The following is a 22,142-nucleotide window of genomic DNA, read 5'->3' on the forward strand; positions in this document are numbered from 1 at the left end:
GTGTGTGTGTGTGTGTGTGTGTGTGTGTGTGTGTGTGTGTGTGTGTGCTTGTGGGAAAATAATTAAACGTTTACATATTTATTATCTATCTAAATAGAAAATCATAATAACGAAGAACATATGTAGTCACAAATTTAACACTATTAAACCGGTCTTAATCAAATCATTGTAATTAATAGATTCAGGATTTACTTTCCGGAAATCCATATTCATGAAAATGGAATTAATTTGCTCTCCGCGAACCCAGTAAAGGTTAAATCGTGCAAAATGGCCGCGCTTGTAAAGATTTTTTTTCATGTATTTAATTTTATTACCATATAAAATTAATATAATAGGAAATGAAACTATTTTTCTGGATTTCAATCCCGTATATTTGTTTTTTCAAACAAACCGACATTTCGGGCCCTTTACAGGTCCCATGGTCACGGTTGACTGTCAGTTATGGTCACGGTTGACTGTCAGTCATGGGATCTGTAAAGGGCCCGAAACGTCGGTTTGTTTGAAAAAACAAATATACGCGATTTACATCCGGAAAAATAGTTTCATTTCCTATGTGTAACAATCGCGAAAACCTAAGCACTCGATATTAATATAATAATTATATAACGCAAATATATGCACAAATACCACCCTAAAAATAGACCTGACACGTGTTTCGCCTCTCCCCGAGGCATCCGTAGAGGTTGTTGATTGTTTAATTCCAAGCCGATTTCGAGGGTAGTATTATCCACACTAAGTGAATTATTTAAAAAAAAATTTTTGCCTTTTGCATTTTGCCTATTCCGATTTCTTGTAATAACACTTTGAACTGTTAATTTCATGCACTTGGAGTAAAAGGTCATGTCTGCAAAATTACGAATTCAGGAGAGAGGTTTAAAGGTTCTACGAACGAAATTAGTCCATACTATTTTGTGCTTATAATAATAATAATAATAAAACAAAAGAATCGCCTTCTATCTTTTATTGCTGGAACACTCGTGTTTTTGCATTTTACATTAGAGAGGCGAGAGTTTAAAACAAATACGAAAATAATAATAATAACGCACACACTCAACATAGCCCCCGCACTAGGGAAACCCTGTGTCGCGGATGCCATGGACGCACACATAGACAACCACAAATTACACCCAAGCTCACGAGAGAAATAAATGTAGGCTATACAAACATTTCTCCCGGCCCGGGAATCCTCCATCCGGAAGACCTTGGAAACTCCGTGTGGCAGTCCGGTAACCGTTCGGCCATAAAGGCAGTTCAAATGTACATAATTTGTTTCATGTAATTCATTTTCTGTTTATCATGTGATAGAAGCATTTTTGACGTATGATCATTTGTGACTCTATTAATTAACTTGTAACTTCGTGAGAGCAAGCCAAATGTGTACAACAGTTACTTGGTATAAAGATTTACAACACCTCTAAAACTAATTCTGAATACCGACACCTTTGCAACTTACTACTGTAACGTAATTTACAACATAATTGTAATGTATTCTGGTTGCAATTTTTTCTTTGTTATAGACACTATGTAGTAAGACACGTACCTAAGTATGTCAAGGCATATGCATAAATCAATTTAATGCGATATTTGTTGTAGTTATATCATTAGTCGCCTACTTTAAACTTGATTATATTCACTTTATGGCGCTATTTCGAAAATTAACCTTAATTATTAAAACATTTTTATAAAAAAAAACATCCTTTTGTAATGTTTTATTTTTAATAGGTCAACGGAAAGTGGATGAAATCAAAACAAAAAGTAAACGTAATGTAAAATGCAAAAACACGAGTGTTCCAGCAATAAAAGATAGAAGGCGATTCTTTTGTTTTATTGAGTTATAGTCAATAGCCATCTGGATTTTACGATATTTTTACTTATTTCATTGGAGTCGCTTACAATTTGGAGATTTTAAAATTAATAAATGTTGTTGAGAATTAAATAATCCCCTGTGAAAACTTTAAAGCTGCAAAATAATAATTATATAATAAATTAACATAAATTTAAAAAACACACATCAAAATTTTGTTGAATCAACATCTATTTGCCAATTTTTATTGAAATCGGCGGAAAGTGGATGAAATCAGATAAACCAGGTTCATCCGCCAATTTTCCACCATTAAAGGTGGAATATTTTCTTCAAATTTGAACGGGACCACTACTGAGGTATCTTCGAAATGAATCTTCGAAATCGGTTCACAAATGTCGGAGTAATCGTAACATACACATAAACAAAATACAATCGAATTAAGATCCTCCTTTTTTTGTAGTCGATTAAAAATAGAGAGAGCAAACACAAACAGCAGACGAATATAAGTGAAATGGCATCTGACTTCTTAATTTAATTAATTCGAAAGTACCATTTTTTTAAATTTGAATTATTTATCCAGTTACGCTTTAAGAAATTATAATAACCTACATTTACGATACAAACTTAATGAAATAATTTCATTTACATAATGAAATAAAACGAGAAATATACAATGTAAATACAATGTAATCCAATCGTGTTTTCCAAGCCTGAATGGTCAAGAAATGTTGCCCCAATTAGAAGCCTGTAAGCTGTTTATATGATGATATATGTGCAATAAAAACGTGGTCAATTTTGTAAGGTAGCACTTTCATTAAGGCCAATTTCCTAAGTTAGTTAGATAATTGATGCATTATTTTTGAACTGGCCAAACTACTTTACTTGTGTAAATGGGAATTTGGAAATATTACTTTGTATTTATTCATACAAACTATTAAGTTTTAACATATTACGGTTGAAATTAAAAATATAAAGGTACCTAAGTTACAGTTATTAAATTTGTCTCTGCATAAGAATATTTGGCAAAGAATTACCATTATTGGTACACAGGATCGAAACAAACAAAAGAAAATTTCCTTCTGTAATTCAGTCGGATCCAAGGAGTTTTTCTGTCTGTTTGTTCGAGTATTTTCAAATAATATATGAATATCAATGTTGCAAAAAACATCATGATATTCAACAAAATAAATATTGTATCCAATTACCAATTAATTATACTCGAAATATTAAGTTTATTGAATATCACGATTTTTTATTACTATGATATCCAATTATTTTTGTGAAAATACTCCACTATTTTCATTGACTTACAATTATATGGATGTCGGGTCCGCGCTAAAAAGTGTCCGAACTTATAGGGCGTTAAAATCGTATACAGAGCGTCATTCACGCTGTAGTCTTCGTTTGTTCGACTGACAGCGAAGCAAGCAAAATTAGACAGTACTGCGATGACATTACAATTTAAATTCAACGTTTTAGCTTTTTCATATTCCTTTACATGTCACTACGTTTAAATAGGTTGACTTGGGACATTTTTTTCATGGTTTTTGTATTAGACCCGTCGTCCATTTATTTGTAAGTCAATGACTATTTTGTTATATTTTTTAACACAAAGTTCAAACGCAGAAATATTCTTTCGTGCCTGAATCGAAAGAAGCATGGTAAGAAGAAGCATGGTAACCGTTCGGCAACGGTTACCATGCTGGTCTGTTACGCAAAGGTCCCGGATTCGATTCCCGGGCCGGGAGAAATATTTGTATGGTCTACATTTATTTCTCCATGATCCATGGCACCCGCGACACAGCGTTTCCATAACTCGGGGCTACGAGTTAATTAATAAATAATGCACACAGCATTACTAAATAAATACACTTAAAATGGCTTATGATTTCGCTGGATGTTATTAATCTTATGTAATACTAGCCTAATATAGATTTAAGTTTCAAGTCAAGTGTGTTTCATGCAAAATTAATTTGTGGAATTATTTAACTATTAGAATTAGATTAGAAGCTGATTTTTAATATCCTTCCTATAAAGCGTAGACTAAAAAATTTTAACGTTTGTGTGTACATTATTATATGAGATGATTTAATTAATACTATCCGCCTCTAAACAAACAAAAGCCTTAAAATTATACTCGTAACCTAAAGATTTCCCATCAAGATATTTTATCTCTGACGTCTGCCACCGGCGTAGTAATTACAATGTGCTGGTATTTATGATGAATATGCTACGTAATGATTATGTCTAAGTGGGTCCTTAGATGTGTTAGGGTACGGCTTAATTATTGCCTTCTGGCTACTGATCTACTTTTAGAATCTTATTATAGGCTTATAAGCTGAAGTTCGCCTTGTCTGTGCTAACTCACTTACCAAATAATAATCCGGTACGTATAAGACAAATAAAGAATTCCGGTAAAGTCCGAATATATACTTTCGCTGCACTATTGATTTTTTATTTATGATATCAAGTGACGAGACGAACAAGTCGTGCGTCTGATGGTAAGCTACACGCCTGTCCATAACAGTTGCAGTGCCACTCGAGAGCTTTAAATCGCAAAGATCTGAGGGGCACTGCCACTGCGCCCATCACCGTGAGAAATAAGTCTCATGTGTCTGTAATTTCACCAGCACCCTTACCCTTCAACACCGGAATACAGTCATGCTGACATTACTGCTTGGCGGCAGAAATAGGTAAGGTGGGAGTACTTCCCTGGACGAACTATTTCTCAATGAGCTCTACTGCTTCTAATATTATTAGTAGCAGTAATAGATTAATCCACATTTAAATTTATATCATAACTGTGACTCGCTAATGACATCGTTGCTGGGCACGGACAAATTATCACGTTATACGCAATAACTGAAACCGTGTTTATCTATACTTTGCAACATATTTGGACATATTAAGCTTGACTTTTTAAGGCCCCCATATACAGACGATTCCTCGTTTTGATCGATCGTTACGATAATCGTATCAATCTGTCTTTACTTCATTGGCGTCAATGTTAATCGTTAACAACAAATATTTTTCTTTCTGAATATACATTTTTACTTTAATTTATTACACCAAAACATACTCACAATCATTGTTTTCATTTACAGTTACACTTATATATTAGAAATCCGGACATGCACTTACGTATTGAATAGGTTACTTTACATTTATTATGTTAATGAAAAATTTCCCTCGTAGTCGTTTATTAGGTCTTTCATTACAAATAACTTCTGAAATTAGTACCTTCCGTTGGTTATGACTGAAAACGAGCGCTTTAGGGAACTTAGGCATGTGCTGAGTCAGCGCTATTCACTGCTGTAACAAAAAATGTTTTATTTTTTCTGTTGTATTCAATCTGTATTTGTGTCATACTAGTGAATAAAGTGTTCTATCTATCTATTTCTATTTTATAGATTCGTCGTTTTGATAAATCTGAAACGGCAGGTCGTGACTATGTTATATATGACTATATACTATATGACGGCCTTTAGACAGTTTTTGTTTTAGCAGTTTTAGTTTTTAGGCAGCGTAGAGTTGGTTTTAAATATTAAGTGCCAAGTGTGACTTGCTGGTGATCTTGTAATATCCATAATTAATAAATGTAACTAAGGGTGTAGTAACACAATTAAACCGATATTTTGGAGTCGCGATGCTCGAGTGACTACCTATTTAAGGCAGTCATTAACATAAGAACATGACCTATCTCTTATACAATCTGTCATTAGTGTAGGTCCTAGGTTCCCATCTGCACAACACTGTGATTGACCTTCCACCTCAGTTGAGATTGTTTTACATTACATAATAATTACTTACTTTTTTGTAGAACTAGTGAGGTTATTACAGAATACTTATATAACACCCGAAGGGTTTAATTTATACAGTCAGAAATTATTTGTATGATAAAATGACTTTTCATAAATATTCTTCTAATTATTTTTACAATATTGGTGGCATAATTAAAAGTAATAAATTAAATAGGAGCAATGTATTAGAAATATTTAAAACGTTAACCGCTAGTCCTACCACGGCATGACATTTGTTACCTTTCTCGATATTCATTATATTAAATTAACTTTGATAATTGATTATAATTGTTATCTTCGTTTCTACTGTCTTAGGTCAAAAGATTACTGTTACTAACAAACATAGAGTAATTGATCTCAAATAAATTAATTTAAAATTGAAATGTAGAAATCAGTCTGTATTTCTTTTTATCTATCAATTTAAATATTTTAAAATGATAATTTGTGGTCAGCTATGATTATAGGACCTGTGAAGCCCAAAACGTCGACAAAATACTTTTATTTCCAATGTGTAACAATTGCGAAAATTTTAGTAAACTGATCGAAAAACATACTTGTAATATTATATAAGTACTGTTTTTTTGCTTCATTAAGGGTGAGGCCAGAGGAGGGTAATCTTGTGAGTCGCGTTTTTTAATTCGTGTAATTCACGATGCATATGGTTACATATAAAGGTCCGGTTTGTGCAACACGACGACGCAATTTGAGTTATCAACCAACTCACGCGCGTAATTACGACCGAACTTCGATCCCACCATAGAACAATAAATACAGTAGAAGTTGTTAGTTAGCATCAGACGCGTTCCAAATATAGGTCTCAAAAAGCCTATCTAAGCTCAGTCCGCCATTTTCGCTTTGTGTGGTATGGTTGTGACATTCTTTCGTGCAAATTCTCTAAAATCCTAGAAAATGCCTTATTGTGCTGTTTTTGACTGCAAAAATAACAGCCGCGCCAAAAATATTACCCCTGCTGTTATTTCATATCAACGGAAAGTGTATTTTGATAAATTTTCACAAGAAACGAAGGACAAGCTTATACCCCTGCAATATGGTGGCTTCTTGTTTGGAGAGCTAAATTAATAACTCCGATTCGTCGTGGTTGAACCGCTGAATCGCTAGGTGGCAGCACATTGATTGAAATTTCAATATAATGTCAAAACGTCGTAACTTGTAATAATAGGTATTGATGGTACTGACCTTTCAACAATATACCAACAGGGTAAAGTTTAAATTATATTAACAATTCAGAATTTTTTATTTCTTTTTAAATTTGAAACTAAGACCAATCAATATCAAGATTTTGTAGTGTTTCAAATTAAGGACGTGTAAGTTTTGGCGACATCGGTTCTGATAGTAATATGGGCTTGAGGCACTTCCACTGTTTTTTTTTCTTCGCACTATGTGACGTGTTTGTGCGGGTGTAGGGAGGGGTGAGAGAAACATTTTTTGGTCTCTAACACATCTTGATGTTCTCATAAAGTTTCATATTACAGTATATGAAACTGGCCAGACATTAATCTTTTCATATTGAGTGGATTTATCCAGTTTCTTCTTTCGTTTTCTAATATCTAATGCTTCATAAATGTACACTGAGTATAATGGATCCACTACACTATACGACACAACTATCTTGTACAAACGTTTAAAAGCAACTGAATAAAATACGTCCGTCTGGCGTCCAACTGAATTTTAGTCGAACTTGAACTACGAGACTCAAAAAACACAACTCACAACTCACAAAATTACGCACGTCTGGCCTCACCCCAAAAGTGAGTTTACTCGTAAACAAACACGCTTAATGATTAGCCTTATTCTCTTATATATGTGACTTTATCATCTTTTTAACAATCATTTCCGTTTTGTTCCAGATAAACTGATGCTGTAGACTGGTATATAATCTCTTTCAACGCTCAGCTTCTATACTAAACTTTATAATCTATACATTGTCAATGTCTTTCTGACATTCGAGCCGAACTCTAGTACTTGTAACGTAATAATAAATAATTCGGTAATTACAGTTTTCGGGTGGGACAAAATTGGACAGTGCTAAAAAACTATGCGGATAGAAACCTTTGAAAGATAGTATATTTTGTTCGTGTTGTAAAAATACTGTGATATAGTGATGACGTCGTTTTGTGTACGTGTTTGGACCGCTTGGGTAGTTCTATGCTTTCTGGGGCAAATCTCGGGGTTGGACAATGGGTTGGCGTTGACTCCGCCGATGGGGTGGCTTGCGTGGGAGAGATTTAGGTGCAACACAGACTGCAAAAATGATCCCGATAATTGTATTAGGTAAGTTTACTATTTTGATTATTTTTTCTGCCTAAAATTGTTAATTCTTGTTTCACAGATCTTATTGGTGAGGTGGTAGGAAAGGGGGCACTATGAAAATGGGACTTCGGAAGTAGGTACCCTAAATTCGGTTGTGGCAGTTCATTCATGACCTAACCTTCTGTTCCAAGTCCTGAAATCGATTCCTCCAATTAACTTTCAAGTTGTAGAGATAAAAAATGTTTATTTAAATCTATCCGAAAAAAAAAACATTAAAAACAATTTGTAACGAAATTGAAAATCCTGACTCATATAGCCCCCTTTCATTCAACCGTCTTATTACTGTTGTATTCATAGTACGTAATTAAGATATTTTGTACGACGTGTATTATATAAAAATATTTGCAATGAGCACTGCATAATAGAGCTAAAAACTCATTCTACATTTTAAAGATTTCAGTTTTAGTATATATTACATTATTAACATAATATTTAACATCAAAATAAGATTCAAATCTTGTATTAAATTGACTTTTACTTTTTGACGTTTGTCTAAAGAGACGACCCACCGAATTGCTATAATGATTCACATAGAAATATCCTCTTACAAGTACTCCATTAGGATATTTGACAAATGTCGAAAATTAAATATTTTTCTTTAACATTAAAACACATAGGCACATACAAATAGATATTCTTAGATAAAACGGGTATACAACAATTATAGGTCTTCAGAATTTAGTTGTTCGAAAGAAGCGGGAATGGCGGTGTTGTGACGTCACACTTTAATGGTAACACATTTAATGGTTACACATTAGATGCTGCACACCAAAGATGATTATTTTGTTATAAAGGATTGGAATATCTTCCATTACTGGCTTTCAATCATTAATCTGGTGTTAATGAGGATAGCGATCTGAAAACGACCTGCAGATATATTTTCATCGTGTACATGGAGTTCATTTGAAGCAATAATAATAATAATAATAAAAAAATGATAATGAAAACCATATCGTTTATTGCATTATTTGGTACAAACCCGGTAAGGATATTGCAACTTCACTAAGTATAATGTCTATTTTAAATATCAAAAGACTCTTACATACGTATGGCACCCTAAAATTAGACACTTGTAGAAGCGCTGCAGCTGTGCCACTAACAATTTTCATATTATATCTGGAAGCGTAATCGCAGCGCCATTGTTGTAACAATTAGTTAAGTAACAAGTAACGAGCGGCTGTCGCGCCACAGTTGCGCCTCTGCAACCCTTCTACCATCCTCTACGCTGCAGTGGCGCAGCGTAAGCATCTGATATGAAGGCGCTTTTATTTGTAAACATGTGCTCCTTTTCAGTATTTCGTTATTGTGAGAGGTATTTTATTATAAACTTTTATAATGAAATGTAGAAAATATATAGAACCATTTTGTTCATTGGTATCGATTTAGATGTCATTTGACTTAAAGGACATTAGCCTGGTTTTTGAAATAAGTAAAAAAAAAGTTTTTTATATATAAACATATTTATGATTTGTTAAATGTTCGTGCCGAGGGTTCGAATTCGGGATCGCACCTTTGAGTTTCTCGGAATTTATGTGCGTAATTTACTTTGAAATTTACCTTCAGCTTTTCGGTGATGAAACCTGTACGTCGAGGAAGGTTCATAACCCTCGAAAATCATGTGTAGTCTCCAATCCGCATTGAGTAAGCGTAGTGGACTATAGCCTAAACCCTCGCCTGGGAGGAGACCCTTTCCTAACAGTGGAACTTAAAAATGGGTCAATGCTGATGATTAAATTATATACCTACTAGTATGGACTTTTTATTCCTTAACATTAACACCATAGCAGTAGCACAGATTACCTATTAGTTACTACGTAACAGATACATCATTCTCATATAAAATCGAATATGACTGTGCTATAATAGCCTACTAAATCTAACCAATTACAATCTAACTAATGTTGCTCACTGCGGAGAAAAAGAAACCTAAACACGCGCTCAGAGAGGTGAAAATAACGTTGCCCGCCGTGTGCAGTCATGCGGAGCCGATTGCTCGTAAACGAAAGACTTGTATGAGCGCTTGCGCCGACGTCAGCGCACCCAGCGGTAACTTTGAGCGAGTGACGGAGCCCTGGCAGTAGGTAGAAAATTTAATAAGTTATAAATATTTTTTATAATAATAGTTTTTTGCTTGTCCGGAAAACCAGCCAAATGTCCCTTAGTACGTACATTTAAACCATCAATATAGAAATGTGTCATTTCTAATTCCGATTCAAATAGCTTATAATAATTTCCAGTGATCGTCTCTTCCGTACGATGACTGATCTGTTAGTGTCGGAAGGGTACGCCTCCGCCGGGTACGAATACATCAACGTGGACGATTGCTGGCCTGAGAGAGAGAGGGATCATCGTGGAAAACTCGTGCCGGACAGAGAACGCTTCCCTTACGGCATGAAGAGCCTTTCTGACTATGTAAGTAGTTTATTAACATTACTGTCTGCTACTATTGATTTCAATGGATATTACGTTTTACTATCATGATATTTATTTATTTTTCGTGACTTTTCTCCACTATATTGTTATGATAAACGCGTTCAGACCGGGAACAAAATTATCATTATTTATTGTCCGGCGGGAAAGATTCATACATGGCCACCAGTTGTGGTACATCATCGCCCCATCAACCAAAACATGTGTCGGGGCGGGGTGCGGCACCGGTGGACACAGGGAATTTATACTTTAACAATTTATAATTAACCTATTACCATGCCGGACTGCCACGCAGAGGTCCCAGGTTCGATTCCCGGGCCGAGAGAAATATTTGTATGACCTACATTTATTTCTCTCGTGAGTTTGGGTGTAATTTGTGGTTGTCTATGTGTGTGTGTCCGTGGCACCCGCGACACAGGGTTTCCCTAGTGCGGGGCAATGTTGAGTGTGTGCGTTATTATTATTATTATTATAATACAATTTATCAGAAATAATTTGCCAATGTTGATTCCCGTTTTTCTATTAAGTACATTTCTAGTTCTAGTTTCAAATAAATATTTTTTAATCTTGATTTTTTTACTGTCTTACACAAAATATCAAACTTCTGAGCTACGCTATGAATATTTGACTGTTGGACAGGGCGGGAACGTTAAATTGATCACTTTCTCTCAAGGCGTCGTGAGTTTCTTAGTATACCAAAAGTCAAGTGTTGTGTGACCACCGGTGGTATACACTACCCCTGATGGACCAGCTGTCCATGCTCCACCGGCGGCATACGCCGGTCTGAACGTGTTATCAATTCGAAGATCGAATATAGAGAAATATTTCTTCAATCTGATAAAACTCGAACCTGCGTTTGTAATGCCAATCTACCACATTCTAGCCACAACATAGAACTACAACATTTAGGGGTAGTTTCAAATATTCGGCTGCAAAATGCTGGAATAATTTTCCACCACCTATAGATGACCACCAAAAAAATCTAGTAACCATTTCTGTGAATAACGTACCTCATTTAGCAAGATTTTGGAGAGGCATTATATAATATGCGCCTCATTATGATTAAATACATTTTATGTTATGAATGCGATATATAAAAATCCGAAACTCGTATTCACTAGGTTTGCCATAATCTCATGTCAGGTTGTGAAAAGTAAAAATTTTTTATTTGGCAAACTCTGGTTCCATGTGTAAATAGGTACCTACTATTAAATTATTGACACTTGAAGCAAGCGTGCCAAAGAGCTTATAGGTGACTCAGAATTAGTAGAGGCGAAGCTGCAAAGTCTTGAACACCGCCGTAAAGTTGCCTGCTTATCGATATTCTACAGGATATATCGCGGAGAGTGTGCGAGGTTGTTGCACGAATTAATTCCGCCTTCCCCTTTCACCACATTCATATGGCGAACGGCTATGGAGTGGAATTCCCTGCCTGTATTATTTATGTATAAATTTATCTATTTATTAATAGGCATTATTTCGGTGTGCATACTCCAGCGTCGACTTCATCGTCACTTTTCATCAGGTGAGATGGCAGTCAAATACGCACTTTTTATTAAAAAAAAATTTAAAAAGAACTATAAAAATAATTTAACGGTAATGGGAAACTCCGATTTTCATTTGAAACCTATGTGTAAGAAGCAATGTAAGAAATAAATTTAATTACTTACAAATAAAAATTGTTTTCCATGTCACATGCACACGTGACATTTTGAATTCAAAGACGACTGATAATAATATCTAATAAATATAGTTTCTTTCAACAATCAAGAACTTTCCTATTTCCCCATTTTTGTCATCAGTCACATTCTGATATAACTACATAAATATACTAAGTTCTAAATGAACGTAATTCATTTCAGTTTACACCACACAGACTATTAAAATGTAAATATTATTGTTACTTAAATTCACTTTGTTTTGAAGTGGTAGTTGTAAAATGTCAAATTACCATACACCAGAAACTTTCTAGCAAAACATAATCGTACCTTAACGAGCTTACGTCTTGTTTTACTTAGAAATGTTAATGTTTGTTATAATGTAACTTTTTTGTTTTAATTTGAATAATTTATGACTAAATTTTTGTTATAACTATGAATACGAATTACTAAGGATAATTATTATCACTTAGTTAATCGATGATTATAGATAGGATATTTAGCTCCTTGTGAAAGAGTTCGTCCAAGGAAGTACTGCCACCCGACATATTTCTGCCACCAAACGGTAATGTTAACATTACTGTGTTCCGGTTTTGAAGGGTAAGGCTGCGGTTGAAATTAAGGCACATGGGACTTGTGAACTCATCTCTCAGGGTGATGGCCGCAATGGTAGTGCCTCTCAGATCTTTGCGATTTAGAGCCCTGAGTAGCACTGGAAGTGCCACGGATAGGCTTGTGCCTTACCACCAGGCGCGTTCGTCCCGTCACTTCGTATCAAAAAAAATCTTCATGTTTATAGAGGTCCTCTCTTTGAAGACATGATGGGCTTCAACCTGTTATGCCATCTTCGAGAACTATGACTTCGTAGAAGCAAGCCTACTAACAAGGAGTAGGATCTGACGCATACAGGTTTTGAAGGGTGAAACTCCACGATTTTTTACGATACATATACGTTAGAAAACAGGGAAATTGGTTTCATATTCTCGTCGTTGCTAAAATGTTAAATCACCAATCGCAATATTCGCTTTTCGTGATTTAACCAATTCGGGCTTTCCATACAATGTTGCCATTGAAATTTTATATGGATGTTAGGTAAGATCGTCAATGGCGATCCACTACATTACTTTAATATGGTAAAGTGCGCTGAATACTACCTGAATACATGAAATTGTTTGTCGGTATGACGTACCTATTTTAGCTAATATTGGTTTTATTGAATTTTGTCATGATTTTTCCAGGCTGCAAACTATTTTTACTACAAAACAGTATTATCGTACAACCGCAGCCCAACTAATAAATATTACTTTGAAGCATTCTCACTTTCCATTCCTTTACATTCCCTGAGAGTTTCCTTTATTTCCTGTAATTTTACACAATTCTACAACCGATTTAACTATGATTATTTTTGTGGCTATTACTATGCCACGATCATTATGAAATTGGAATGATAATGCTTTTGCGTTTCGTTAGGGGACTAGCGAATAGTTATTTAATGAGGCCCACTTGCATACTTCATTTGTAGGCTTTTATTGTTCTTAACTTGTAAGACGTTTAAAACATTTTTCAAGGTGGTAATTGTAATAAATCTAATAATTGATGGCAACAATAAAGATCACAATCTAATTAGTTCGAATAAAATTTAGCACTAATAGGATTTCATCACGTTCTATATTTAGAGTCACGAAGTGGTCATTATTATGTTGATTTCCTGAAGCTGATCTCGTAAAGATGTTTTATATTCTTTATCTACACATCGCTAAACTTTTTGGTAAACATTTTTTACCGTTGGAATGTTGTCTTCGCGGCAATATTTATTTCTTTTAAGTTAGTCATGGATTTTGAATTGTATCTATTTATACGCTTTTTGCTGAAGTAAACATGATTGTTATGTAAAGACAACGAAACCAACAAGACTTTACTTTCTGTTAATATGGTCGTAATAAATTTGTGAGAAATTTTGAACACTTTACTTGTGTTACTGGCACTTAATCAGTTTTAATGTTCCACAGTTGTTAACGGGCAATTATTTGTGGAAATGTGTTCTATTGTAAAATTATCCTAATTAGGACAATTATGCGTTTTTAGGGAAATGTGCTCTCGTTTTTTGGTCGAACTCAACCTAATCCTCATTTTGATACCTTCTGAGTTTTCTTGTTCATCATGATCATCATTCTATTGCAGTCCATTGCTGAACATAGATCTCTCCCAATATGTTTAGCGTTCCACCTCAGTCAAAAACTTTATTTAAGAATAATTATTTGATTAAGTAAAAGTACCCTAAGACAACCTTGGTAACTAAACGGTTCACATCGTGGGCGCTGGATGCGGAGGTTCAAGGTTGGATTTCCGGTAGGACTAATTTTGGAAAAGGACTTCTCTACATTGATTCTGATCTGGGGGTTCTGGGAAGTGTCCCAGATCCGTTGCTCTGGTACTCTTATTACAGCGAATTCCCTAGTGCTTAGCACATATGATTTAGTAAAATATATTTGTGTTAGTAACCTTTTTTGCTCGAATCCAACCTAACCAAATTTTCGTAACAGAAAACCAATCAACACAATTAATCATATCATTTTCATCGTTCATTATTCATACTTAAATGGACTAATCAAATTACATATTGCAAAATGAATAGCTACGCTCTGCACGAATTACCGTCCGCAGATAATTTGATTTGAATTACAGCTAATGCACTGTGATCTAATGGTTTATGTTCTGACATTAATTGACGTATACCAGATGAATACACGCACGTGTACTCTGGATATGACAAACATCGAAAAGCGAATACTTTCATTAATACAAAATAACTTGTTTAACTCTGTACAGGGGCAGCTTTCATTTCGCAGCCCGTAAGTGCTGGAATGACTTACCGCCTCCAGTAAAAAACGCTTCTACTACAACTTTTAAAAAACGTTATATGCATGGTTACGACTTGTTCTGAGAAAATTTTTTTGTATAGACCTACAAATATCTGTCATTGTATTTGTGTTGCCAATTATGGTGTTAGTTTTAATATAATATGTTCATAAAAATCCACAATCGAATATTAACACCAATTGGTTGGCTAACATGGCTTAATTCGCTTTATAATACCATCTTAACTCTTACCTAACCATGCGGTCTTTAGCCTTTGCTTTCTTCAATGTTTCATTGTTTGTCACTTCTCACGACAGAAAGAGTAGCGATAGGGTTACTACTTCTGGAAGATTGCAATTCACAAGTCAATTCTGTTCTTTTTTCAAACTATATCATTACTGATATATAGAATGAGTATGTGCGTTATATATATCGATTATTTCAAATAGCAGTATGTCTACTAGTGTCGTAGTAAGAGCACATTTTTTATAGAAAACATACTTCATAGGGTAACATCCTTTTGTAATAATATGTGTATGTTTTTTAATTAAGTCAGTTTCTATATTAGTGGGTTTTATCCACCGTACATAGAGACCTTGGAATCTACTTCTTGATACAAGAATGGTAGAAATAGCTTAATTAATTTCATATGTGACAACCCTAGTGTTTCACGTACATAAACGTGATCTTGCCATTGGGCCTTATTTATTGTGCAATAAGAATCATTACATAATTGCTAATCTTAATTTATTCTGGTTGATTTACAGTGTTTCAAAATGTATTATAATAAATATAGTAAAAAGTCTGAATTACGTTTGCGCTTTTATTGCGCTAGTGTTAACTTAAGACATCTATTGTTCGTGTTCTTAATAAGAGATTACAAATGTGACTGGTAAATATTTGTGTTTAATGAGATATATTTTGTAAGCGACACGTCTGTCCATGTTACTTGCGGTACCCCTAAAACCTTTAAGTTACAAAGATCTGAGGGGCACTACACAAAGCTCGTCATCCTGAAACATAAGTTGACAAGTCCCATGTACCTGTAATTGCACCAGCACGCTTATACCCTTCAAAACCGAGGCCCAGTAATGCTCACATTACCGCTTAGTGGCCGAAAAAAGGAAGGCGGAAGTACTTCCCTGGACGAACTCTATCACAAGGAGCTACTACTTTAGTTTAAATACATATTGAGTTAATATACAAATAGGATCTTGTTCCAAAAGGTTTAATAAATTTAAAGAAATATCTAACTATGTAACATTATAGCTCTGCTTTGTTGCTTTTTTTATATCTCATTATAACAGTAATAAGTAATTTCTGTAACGTTCGAACATTATATTGCATAAATTATTTTAATATTACCGGTTTAAAAATGCATAAATGGTTTTTTAAATATATTTAAAATTTTAATTTAGTAACGACCTCACTCGACCGTTAGAAGCGTTGATCTTTGTTAATTAGTAAACATATTATTAATGTTTAATTTATTAATATTTTTTTAAATTCAGTTCCCTATTTTCGATTTTAATGTCATTGGTATTCACAATTTTTTATCTAAAATAATGCTGTCAGCATAACGGCGATTAGATTTTTTTTATTTTGAAATCGCACCTTGATATGATAAGTACACATCTGCAAAATGACAATTTTTCAGGAGAGAGGTTTAAATATTCTACAATGGAAATTATTTGATATTTTTTTATACTTACTTAAGAGTCTATATGACCTGAAGTGGCCTGAAGTGGAATTTTAAAAGAAAATCGCTGTATTCAATCGGTACTTTACATTAACAGGGATTTTTTATATCTACTGAACTAAATAGAAAAGGTATAGTATACGATATAATTTTTTAAACGACTTTAATGTCGTGTGTAAAAAAATAAATTCTGAAATAAAGCCAATGTCCGTGCCGCTGGACCGATGCAAAGTGAACCATATTAGTACGGGAAAAATCTGAATTCGGGCTGAGGTACTATCGACTCTTAAATAGGAGAGTTATAAAATTTTTACATGTACTTACATAATTTCTTTTATGTAGTTCGTCATTTTTATGACATGCATATGGTAAAAGCAATTTTGACGTATGATCACATCATACCATTGGTATAATAAAGTCATATGAGACTATACGTCAAAAGTGCGTAGATGTTCACATGGAAGGCATAAATAATACTAACTACATAAAATAAATTATGTAAATATGAAATTTTATAACTCAATTATTTAAGTAGAAAAAATTTAGCGACTAATTTCGTTCGTTCAATTCAGAACTCGGCGTGCTACTTGACGATCGAAATATGTAAGGCAGACATATTTGGTACAGGGTAACAAAAAAATTGTAATGTAACATGGAAGAGCGGGGCTTCTAACACAAGTACTGATTACTTACCAGTAGCCCCAATACCCGACACTGCAATTAATTATGAGTCTTATTTTATATTCAAGAGCACGTAAAATGTTAAACTCTTAGCCGCTTACGATAAAAATGGTCCCCAATACAAAATGTAAAATTTCATGCGTCCTTGACTGTACCGAGAATCCATATTGCAGTAATAATGACGTCTCGAAACATACTTAACCCTTTCATGCACACAAAATTTTCAGTGCTTTTCTTGCCCTAGTGCTTATTGTTTCAATATAAAATATTCAATGTAGTAATTGTATTTTGTCAGTATGTTGTTCTTACTCTTCTCGGGAAAAGCAGTTGGCGGCGACTACACAGAAAGCTTGGAAATCGCTCTGTACACGCACGTAAGAGCGAAACGGAGTACCCAGTATTGTCATATTCTCATATTTAGTTTTACGGTGAACGCTGTTACTGGCCATGAACGGGTTAATAATAATTAAACATCAAGGTTGAGTATTTTTCACAATGGTTATAGTAAGTTACAGCCATATTTTAAACTTCTATAATGCATATTATATCAACAATGGTCGTAAATATGATCTAATAGAAAAACACAAATCTACTTTCCGGATACATTGCAGGATACAATCCAATGGAGCTGCAGATACCATTGTTCATGTCAAGGTTTGATCGATTGTTAGATTTATAGTTATTGGGTATATTGTATTGTTTTGTATTGCTAATGTCTTAAGGCTTTCATGTTTATAGATTTTCAAATATGCTTTGATTAAGATGTAAAGAGTGCTTAGTTTTTATTTATTTATGAGTGACAAACAACTGCACATGGTGAGTTAAACAAAATAAGAATATAATCGGTTTAGCTAATGTACAATCATCCACATGTTACTACAAAAATATAAAATTTTCAAATGATGCATAAACCCTATTGTATTTTTTTAATGGTACAATGCTGACAAAGAAAATAAGTTTAAGAAGCAAACAAACTTAATAACATTAGTAAGCACACTTAACAGAAAAAAAGAAAAAAAAAACAGTTCCACAATCCACTACAGTGTCACACGAAATATGTCAGTAACCGCCCGCTTAAATTTTGTAGTACGCTGTTTCTTTTTCTACAAAAATATCCCTGTGCAATTCACAAAATTGTTTTTAAACAAATTACCAGAACCGTCACAGACACAAGTAGGTACATTAGTAGGAGGCTTGACGGGTTAAATATATGCTTAAAATTGATAACGGACGTATAGAGATAACATAAATGATAAATGACCCGTTTTGTTATTGTTACACGATTAGCGTAGGCTGTAACAAACGATGAGAACCTGTCGCGGCATCTCGCATCCTTGAACGCCTACGCTTTCCTACGCACATCTTGTTGAGGTTGCAAATATAATGCAAATGGTTCCCCTCTTGTTTATTCCCTTTTTGAACCATAATTACCAGCCGACAGATATGAATTGAGGGTCATTACATTCCGTGCTATAGAATATCACCGCAAAATTCACACTTGTTCGGCAGTCATAAGTTCCAGTTGGGGCCGAGGTCTTTATTATTTCTTTTTTAGACATCAATAAGTGACGGGACGAACAAGTCGCGCTTCTGGTGGTAAGCGATACGCTTATTTACAACAGTTGCAGTGCTACACAGAGCTTTAAATCACAAATATCTGAGGCCACTGCGCCCGTCACCCTGAGACATAGTTGACAAGTCTAATGTGCCTGTGATTTCACCTGAACTGTGATGTGAGCATTGGTGGCAGAAATAGGTATGGTTGCAGTACTTCCCTGGATTAACTTATTCAGAAGAAGTTCCACTAAATGCTACTACTCGCTCTTGTCCACTGCCTAGCCTTGGAGTAAAGATAGGGTCTAGAGCGGAACAAGTTCGCGCAGAAGATGCCTACTCTGTGGCACCTTAAAAATACTCTAAAAAGAAGACGTGTCGCTTACGTCCAGGCACACGGCTTGTTCGTTCCGTCACTTGGTGTCATAAAAAAAATGGACTTGCTCTTGTCTAGTAAAAAAAGTTGAAGATAAATATTATATTATCAACTCTAAATCACTTACGATAAGATGGTACGAAACTCATAGTACGCTGTTAACTGTGCGACTTATTCGCTTTCTTTTCGCTAGCTATTTTTATTCCCCAACTTGACAAATTATATTATATTTTTTGTAAATAATTAAATTTAATCGCGACATGAGCTATGCAGTGTGACCCTGCCATGTGGTGGTTTCCTTTTAGGGTTTTAGAGGTTACATTATATGTATATAACGATCGTACAATCGATATAGCTTAAGCACTTCATATAACACCTACTCATTTTGTAATGATTTGAAAATTATGACTTTGTAGATAAGTTGATTGTTGATAGCTTCTTTAGTCAATCTATAATGGTTTCGAGGTCGATTGCACAGATTCTTTGTTAGCATAAAATGTTAATTGTTTCGTTAAACGTGATATCCAATTGTTATTATAAAAAAGTGTAAAGATTGTATCTGGCATAATCGGTGATTTACCAACCAATCGGACGCCCTAGAAACCACTGGAAAGAAGATCAGGTTCAGAATGATATGTGGGTATTCAAAGTTGCCGAATATAAAAATGACTTTATTGAACACTAATAATAGAAAATAAATACGAATCAAATTATTAAAACCACACGGATTTACGATTTAGCTATGGAGGATGACGTATAAAGCCCTCACTGATGTTCTCGTAGCCTATAATGATTAAGGACATAGTAAAAATTAAAATACACGCATACATACTCATATGCACACGCTAGCGCGCGCGCACGCACACATGAACGCACATCTGTACCTGTACATCATATTCAAGAATATCACAATACATATGGCGTAAATTGTGAAAACCATTGTGAGCATTTTCGTCTGAATAACAATTGAGACTCCCGCAGCAGAAGGCAGGTCATATTCGCGAATTGCTCTCAACATAGCGCAATAGAATCTACTACCTGCGGTGGCTAATATGTCATTTAAGTCACTGTGCCAGGTTTGGTATGTCATTAAAAAAATGTTAAAAAGCCAGTTTCAGACTGGAATTTAAAGTAGGCTGTCTCAAGGTGATTTATAATGTTTAGGTGTTTAACATTTGTTTCGATTTCTAAATATTGAATTTTAATCCTCTTTTGCTAAAATGTTTTATAACGGTGTTTGTTTGTGTCACTGCTTTATAAGTCTCATTTCTATACTAGCAAAATTTATGATCTGTAGTATTCGCACGATTAATAGCTTCAAGAATGAAGAACTATTGATAGGAAAGTTTAGAAATTTATTTTATACCATATGACTAAGAAATAAGGTTCTCGTCTTGGCACGTTTTTATGTGATCATAAAACCACATTAGCTCCGTACATTGTTTCTTAGTTTGGAATTTCGGTTTTGCCGTGTGAGAAAGCAAGGTGATGGCATGCCAATAGTGACAGAGATGCATAATTAAGTATTATTGTTGTTCTCGTCATTTTATTTGTACAACCTGTTTTACCACTAAGATGTCTGTTATAGAGCTTGTAGCTTTGTCACTACTATTATACTTCAAGTATTCAAATAAACATTTTGAATACTTTCTCCATTCCAGATGGTTTGGAACTTACTTTCGAACCTCGATACTGGTTTATTTTAACTGTTCCCACATTTTAATAATATACGGCGTTTTGCTTTGGGGAAATGCCGCCAACTTTAGCCAAATCTTTGTTTTGTAGATGACAACCTTCGAGCAATTTATTAACGAGGCCAGAGTGTTTTTTTTACTTTTTTTTATTTATTTGCAGACATTTACAATTATAATTATTTAGGAGTGAAGTGAAACATATTTTGTATAGAAGAGATCAATATACCTAGCTAATATGGGGGCAAAGGGCTACAAATTGCCAGGAATGTGCAAACTTTTCCACTGCCCAACATAGGGGACTCCTATTTGCCAGACCATTACGCCGTTTCCTGAAAAATAGTATGAGACATAAAATGAATGAATTAATGAACATTCCTTATTGCTCATTAAAAATTACAATGACAACTCAGATCAGTAATGTAAGTACTACAGGTAAGCTAATGTACAACAGGCCAACTGGCGGCCTTATTGCTAAGTCGCAATTTCTTCCAGGCTGCCTTAGGATACAAATTTAAGAGCTAGAAAGGGGGGTACGATCAAAGAATATCTTCTAAAGGAAGTGTTTTAAATAAATACACTACTCATTAATAAAATAAGAATGTAAATAAAATAAATACATACATTATTAGAATGTATATATGTACATGTAGATAATAATAAAATGTATACTTATATACTTTTGTAGAACATTAAAATTAAAATAAAAGAATGGGCTGTTTTTGATAGTCGCCTGGCGCCCCATCTCAAATACTTTTAAAGCGCAATTTGTACGATTTCATAATGAGATCTCTGTTAATATTCAAAATTTGCTATATGGGAAATTAAAACAATCGTGAAACAAAAGTTTTTAAAATTTTTAAAATGAGAGATAATGAGCATTATTTATCTACTATTCCATCCATATCTTAGGCATTATATTATAAAATATGTATTTATCTAAGTATTTATATAATTTATAACATTTTAATATTATTATATTTTTTTTTTCTTGTTTAGTTGTGCACATATGCCCGTTCTTTTAGTTATAGTGTCCTGTATTTAGGTCTGCAGGAAGAAATTTTTATTAGAAATAAGCAGAACCTTTTGTTTTTGATTTTCCTTGTATTCTTTGTGACTTGTTGTGTTTTTCCTGTACAATAAACTATTAAATAAAAAATAAATAAATAACAAATTTTACACACAAAGATGCTGTTATACAGTTTCTGCTTACTGGGATGACAAAAATACAGAGTTTAGCTTTCAGAATATTTCTATTC

The 22,142-nt window shown here is 34.1% G+C and overlaps 1 protein-coding gene across 2 annotated transcripts in view; it reads left to right on the plus strand.

Annotated features, from left to right (window-relative positions):
* LOC113228894 (alpha-N-acetylgalactosaminidase) overlaps positions 1–22,142 on the plus strand; it is a 126,540-nt gene that overhangs the window by 40,806 nt on the left and 63,592 nt on the right. For both annotated transcript variants that reach the window (XM_026462329.1, XM_026462330.1), the window contains exons 2-3: positions 7,473–7,896; positions 10,173–10,347. In XM_026462329.1, coding sequence (XP_026318114.1) covers positions 7,727–7,896; positions 10,173–10,347 — 345 coding nt within the window. In that variant the 5' untranslated portion in view covers positions 7,473–7,726. The remainder of the gene's footprint in view (positions 1–7,472; positions 7,897–10,172; positions 10,348–22,142) is intronic.

Source organism: Hyposmocoma kahamanoa, unplaced genomic scaffold, assembly GCF_003589595.1.
Source record: "Hyposmocoma kahamanoa isolate Upper Pololo Valley unplaced genomic scaffold, ASM358959v1 262, whole genome shotgun sequence".
NCBI classification, from domain to species: Eukaryota; Metazoa; Arthropoda; class Insecta; order Lepidoptera; family Cosmopterigidae; genus Hyposmocoma; species Hyposmocoma kahamanoa.